The 7,133-nt window shown below is 32.3% G+C and overlaps 1 protein-coding gene across 1 annotated transcript; it reads left to right on the forward strand.

Moving 5' to 3' along the window:
- Positions 1 to 5,522: 5,522 nt before the first annotated feature.
- LOC115704739 (two-component response regulator ORR4) lies at positions 5,523 to 6,909 on the forward strand. The gene is made up of 4 exons (XM_030631947.2): positions 5,523 to 5,895; positions 5,995 to 6,209; positions 6,413 to 6,483; positions 6,581 to 6,909. The coding sequence occupies exons 1-4, from the start codon at positions 5,784 to 5,786 to the stop codon at positions 6,756 to 6,758; spliced, it is 576 nt and encodes a 191-aa protein (XP_030487807.1). The 5' UTR covers positions 5,523 to 5,783; the 3' UTR covers positions 6,759 to 6,909.
- Positions 6,910 to 7,133: the final 224 nt, after the last annotated feature.

A 7,133-nucleotide genomic window follows, 5' to 3' on the forward strand; every position in this document is an offset into this window, starting at 1 on the left:
GAACTTCTGGTTTGGCTTTGGAGATCTCTTGGCCCTATCTCTTGTGAGTTGATAATCTGCAAGGTCTTCGAGGTTCTGGTTTGTCTTCATTAGGTTTCACTTGACCAGTGTCATCATTTGTCACTTCAATTTTTGCTTCGTCTTGTTCTTTCTGAGTTTGCTCCACCTAAACTGATTCCACTTGAACTAGGTCAGGTCCTTGTGGTTCTGAACCATGATCTAGTCTGGTTTGAAAATTCGTTGTGTTACCTACATGGTTAATTTCAGAATTGAAACCTGCACTAGAATTGGAGTTAGTAACACAAGGAAATATATCTTCTTTAAATCCCATTTATACTAAGCATAGTTTTCAAACCAGGTTTTCTCCCTTACCCACAACCTGTAGCCTTTGGTTCTCTTAGGGTATCCTAGGAACACACACTTCAATGTTATAGGCTCTAGCTTTCCCACACTTTGGTGTGCATATATTGCACACCCAAACACCCTTAAGTTAGACAGATCTAAGGGCTTACCAGACTAGACTTTTTCTGACATTTTAAGGTTAATGGCACTACATGAGAATTTGTTGACTAGGTATGCTGCTGTTAACACTACTTCTTCCCAAAATTATTTTGGCAGTCTAGCTTGCATTAAGAGGCCTCTGACTTTGTCCGTCAATGTTCTGTTCATTCTTTCTACATCTCTATTTTGTTGGGGTGTCAACCTAACAGTTCTGTGTCTATAATTTACACCTTTGCACAATACATGCTAAACTCATCATTATAAAAATCCAAGCTATTGTCAGTTCTCAGATTCTTAAGTCTCAAATTAGTTAAATTTTCCATGAGGATTTTCCATTCAAAAAATTTATTGAAAGCATCATTTTTCAATTTGGGTAAATAAACCCATACTTTCCATGAATGATCATCTACTAGAGATAGAAAATAGGCACTCCCATCATGTGTAGGAGTTTTCTCAGGACCCCATAAATATGAGGGTATATACTCAAGGATCTTTTTTGTCTTGTGAGTTCCAGTTTTGAACTTAAGCCTATGATGCTTCCCAAGGACACAATATTCATAGAAGTCAACCTTACTAACCTTATCTTTGCATAGCAAGTTTTGGTCACTCATGATTTGCAATCATTTCTCAGTGATATAGCCTAATCTCATGTGTCGTGGTATTGCCTTTTGATCCTCTGGTGAGTGTACTGTTGTGTTGTGGCATTTTGAAACTAGTTCTCCTTGCAAGTAGTACAGACATTTATGTTTTATACCTTTAATAATGGTGATGGAACATTTGCTCAACTTCATAGTTCCTGTTTCAATCTTGCTCACAATACCTAAGTCATCAAGTACACTAATAGAGATCAAAATTCTAGCAAGATTAGGTACATACTTGACCCCTGTCAAAGACCTTACAACCCCATCAAATATCTTAAAACTTATAGCATCTGATCCTTCAATTTGGCATGATTGATTGCTTCCCAAGACAAATTTTTCACCTTTGGATTCCCTGAAATCAGACAACAAGTGTTTATTGTTGGTCATATAAAATGTACATCCTAAATATAAAATCCAATCATCCGTAAAATTAGTTGCAACAAGATAGACTTCTCCACTATCATATCCATCACAATTTTTTGCATATTGTTGATATGATCTGAATCTGTTATCTTCTTTCTGGTTGCTTGAGTCTTGACTGGATCCCTTGTAATTGCTACTTTTCTTCCAGAAGTAACAATCCCTTCTCATTTGTCCAAGTTTTCCACAATGGTAACAATTATTTGGATCCTTAGGGTCCTTTGCCGGAGATCTTCCTCTTCCATTATCAGATCCTTTACTTGGTTCTTTACTCTGGCTTCTAATTCTGTAAGGCTTTTTGTATTTGTTCTTTCCTTTATTGTAATTCAATTCAGCATTTGAGGAGCTTATTCTTTCATTCTTCATTTTAAGATCCTTAGATTTGAGAGGTGAAATCACCTCTTCTAGGGTGATTGATGTTCTACCATATTTGATAGCAGTCTTGACTTCCTTGCAAGATTTTGGAAAGGAACTCAAGATAATAATGGCCTAATTTTCATCACTCAAGGCTTCATTTTCTCCTAAGTTTTCAAGTTTAACATGCATCCTCAAGAACTCATCAAGATTCTAATCTAGGAATTTATAGTGACTCATCTTGAACTCAATATCCTTTCCTTCAAATAGATCTTATTGGTGAGTGATTTCTATTGAAATTGATCTTCTAATTTCTTCCATATTTTAGCTGGTGTTTCTTCCTTATCTACCAATCGAATAATTGAATCTGAAAGGTTGAAGATAATGATTCTGTGGCTATATCTAAGAGTTCTTCTTTCAAAATCTTGGTAAGATCTTGTGGCCACTCGATTGGATCTTCAAGCACTCTCAATAGCTTCTGTTGTGCAAGAAGAGATCTAATGTTTCTTCTCCATTCCATCAAACCTATCAACATCAATCTTTATATTACTCATGTTAACAAAATCAAAATAAGTCAGAGTTTTAAGTTGAGAGTATTCTATTGGATCATTCAAATGAACATCCATTAAATCTTCAATGTCATGAACTTCCTGCTGAGGATCAATTTTCTTCAGCCTTTGCTTGATTCTTGATCACTTTCTTTAGTTGAATCTTTAACCAATATTTGGTTGATACCACTGTTGGGATTTATAGACTCAATCCCTACACCAACTCAACATACACATTAGATCATCAAGGTCCAAACCAACCATAGTATTCAATCAAACAATTCACAATCATGACATAACAAATTGTATACATTTCACATTCAAATTATAATCATTGAACACAAACTGAATTAAACAATCTTGGAGGATTCAATTTGCACACAAAACCAGTAGGATTAGGAATTCAAACATAAGTAATTATAGAAAACATAAAGAAAGATAATGTAAGAAAGAAGAAGAGAACAAACAAAAGATTTTCCCAAGGTTCACCTAAATAATAGGATTACATCCCCGTTGAGCTCGCGATAGAACTAGTTTTCCCTCGTACTATAATCAATCTCAAATTACAACAATGTTGTGGAAATTCCAAGTCACACACTGACTTGTAATTTCAATATCACGCTCTTTCTCTCTCAATCTTTCTTTTACAAAGTATTTTTCCTCTTAACTCTCTTATGTTTCTCTCATTTGAGAATCCTTATCTCTCTAGCTCTCTTCGAGCTCAATCTTGCTCAGGCTGTGATCTCTTAATCTGAAAGGAGAGACTTTGCTATATATAGCAGTCTTGGTAGTTGAGGGGTCTGTTATGTTTGTTATAATAGTTTTAAGTTGCCTCCAGATGCAACTAACTGTAAGTGAGATGAGTCTAGTTATGTTCACGTGTACTGTAATCTTGTAAGGGAATTTAATTCCATTAACCATGTCACAGAGACAAGACTAATCGCAATATAAAAAAATGAATCACAATAGCAAAACACAATCCCGACTAAGCTGCACTTATACCCAGGGAACACCGACGGGCCAGACCGAAGAAAAAAGATAACCTCCTGTAGCTATAAATTTAAGAACATACTCTTATCATATATAATTAATATTAACTACAAAATAAATTATTTTCTTTCTTAACTATACGTAATATTTTCTCGATATGGATTGGAGTAAGTTAGATAAAGTGGAAAAAATACTAATTATAGATAAAATATGGAAATGTCATTTTATATTATAAGATAATTATATATAAATTATTATTATTTTTTTAATAAAATAGTTTGTATCGAAGATATAATATTGTTTAATGATAGGATATTGACAGTTAAAATACTTAAGATTTTACAATTCAAGCGCTTAATTATACCTTTTTACGATAACAATTATGATTCAAATACTTTTAATTTTTCTTTCTTGTGGGAAATTTCAATTATTGTGTAAAATCAAACTAACTTAAAATGAATCACCACACAATTAGTGATGACAAAAATAAACCAAACACAATTTAAGAATTGAAAGAATAACAAAGCAGAACAGAGACGATAAAACTAGAAATAAATCGTGAAAATAACACTAAGAATTAAACTAGTTCAAGTCTGATAGATCAATGTGATCTATAGCTCTAATCCAGTTCTAGAGCTCCACCGAAACTTCCTTTATTGATTGGGCAAGAACACAGGTACAAATAGTTGAGAACGATAATCTGTTTGGATTCTCTCAAAGTGTTTTCTCTCTAACACTCTTCATGAGAAGTTTCTTCATCTACAAAAGCTTTCCTTTTACAAAACCCAATCCTCTCTTTTCTCTGTACCTCTCTATTAAAACTCTGTCTCAAAGAACTTGCGTACTCTACTTCTGGTGTTTCCTCATTGTTATCTCAAATGAAGAGGATGGTTGTATTTATAGATCGAGGATATGAATTCTAAAGGTGGTGTCATCAAACAACTAAGAAGTTAATTCGGTTAAGACTTATCTGTCTCCTTACAATGAGATCTCCAAGTCAGCTCTGGGCATCAAGCTCTCTCCGGACATGTATCACGCTTCCTAGACGGACATCCCAAACTGTTGAAGCGCATTCTGGAAGGACGTTCCAGATACTATCTGAAACCCTTTCCTGGAAGGAATAGCTAGCCTTCTGAAACTTCTTTTCAGAGGACGACTAGCTTTCCTAAACCACATCCTAGAGAAACTACAAGATCCACGAGACTTCTTTCCAGATGGATAAGTTAGCCTTCCAAAACTCCTTTCCGGCCGACTAGCTTTCCACAAGACTGCTTTCGAAACTCCTTTTCGAACGACGTATAACTTTCTTGAAGACTCGACTTGAGACATTTTCATTTGGAGGAACTATACTACATTTCTCATAGTAAAAATACTAAAGTTGCAACAATTCAAGCTCTTAGTTGGATAAAGAACAAAGGATAGCTGACTGTACTTCTTGAAACAAATTGTTTAATGGTAGTTGAAGTCATTCCTAGTCATTTAATGCTAACCATTTCTTTTATTGTAGTTGCTAATGATAGTAGACAATTGATTATCTGTATGAGCGAAGTATCTTTAGTGTTTGTTTATCGTTTTGCTAACAGTGTAGCTCATTGCTAGAGCTTCTTGTTCTTTTCTCGATTTAATTTTTAGCGGGAGTACTGTTATCGCTAAGTTTATCTCTATATTGTTAAATGATTTATCTTCTTAATGAATTTCTTTTCCTTTTAAAAAAATACCTAATCCATTTCTTTTACAATAAAAAAAATACTTGGTAGCAACAATTTGACAACTTGTTACTTTATGTATTTTTGAGATTTAGATACACGCACTTGTATAACAAAAAACGAAATTCAAACAATCTATCTCGCATGCTTATAAAATAAAATATCCTCTCAGTGTAACAAATCTTTTTCACAATATTTTCAACTCAATAATTTCAAATATTTATAATATACACCAATATATATATATAGGAAGAATCATCAATTACACTTATTTTGAAAAGGTGCATATAGTAAAATTTGAGGGTAATTTTCATATCATTATTATTTGTATATTTATTATATATATATAATAGGAATAAAGATTAGAGGAGCTTGTTTGCGTGTTCACCAAATATTAAAAAAAAGACAAGGTAGAAGATCCGGATGATTGTTGAGCAAATCTGTGGGATCTTACTTTCCAAACTGTCAATATTTGGTATCCTATCTTCATTCTCATCATGTCTCCTCTCCTCTCCTCTTCTCTTCTTCATTTTATATTCTCACTTTTCACCATTCTTTCTCTTCAATTCTTTTCTCTCTCCTTTCTCTCTTCTCAATTTTCTCTCTAAAACATTATTATCATCATGGGTTTGGCTACTAACTTAGAATTGGATCACTTTCATGTGTTGGCTGTGGATGATAGCATCATAGATAGAAAATTGATTGAAACTCTTCTCAAGACTTCTTCCTATCAAGGTATTTTTATATATATACATATATTTAACTTTTCATCTCCAAAAAGAATTGATGTATTTTGTTTAATGATGCATTGTTGTTATTTATGAAATTTTGTAGTTACTGCAGTAGATTCTGGAACTAAAGCACTAGAATTTCTTGGTCTAAATACTATTCAAGAAGAAGAAGAAAATGAAGAAGTAACAAATTTCCCATCTTTTTCTTCAACAACTGATCATGATGATCATGATCATGATATTATGGAAGTTAATTTGATCATAACAGATTACTTTATGCCTGGAATGACTGGCTATGATCTCCTCAAGAAAGTTAAGGTAACATAATTTATATAATATTATCAGTGCCAGTCCTAATCTGAGACGAAGGAGGCGGTGGCCTGAAGCCTCGCACCGCTTAAATATAATTAGTAATAAAATAAATAATAATACTCTTAATATTATAATTTAATTAGTTTAACAATTCACTATTCAAATTTCAATTAATTTAGATATTGTTTTTTTTTTATATGGTATTGCAGGAATCAAAATCTCTTAGAGATATACCAGTTGTTATCATGTCATCTGAGAATGAACCATCCAGAATCAACAGGTAATTTTATCTTTAATACAAATTAATTAATTACATATAATCTGAAATTTTGTTTGAATATATAAATTATAATATATATAATGATTACTTTATAAAGGTGTTTGGAAGATGGAGCTGAGGAATTCTTCTTGAAACCAGTTCAGTTATCAGATGTGAAGAAACTAAGATCTCATTTGGTAAAGGGAATAAGATCTGATCATCATATAATTGAAAATCAACCCAACATTATGGAAAAAACCCAATCTGCTGTTGAATTGGAATTTCAATCTCTATGAAAATAACCATATGAATTTCATATACATATGTTGTTTTAATTATTTCATAGGTATTTATTAGATCAGATTTAGTGGAGAGAAATAACATTATTGATCTATGCTAGTATTATTATATTATTCAAATATCAACAACATTTTTTACAATTATTTATTTTTTTAAGTCATTAAATTTTTGCCTCTATTGATATTAATTGAACAGGGCAATAAGATTTGAATTGTTTTTTGAAGTCAAAGATCTTATGAAAGAGAAATGCATGATTTCATTTCAATCAAGTTGATTGGAAATATTGAATAATAAATAAAAATTAAAAAAAAAAATAGTGATTGGAGAATAATAATAATTGAAATTGTTAGCTTTGCCACCTCATTCATAGC

This window comes from Cannabis sativa, chromosome 1, assembly GCF_029168945.1.
Source record: "Cannabis sativa cultivar Pink pepper isolate KNU-18-1 chromosome 1, ASM2916894v1, whole genome shotgun sequence".
NCBI lineage: Eukaryota > Viridiplantae > Streptophyta > Magnoliopsida > Rosales > Cannabaceae > Cannabis > Cannabis sativa.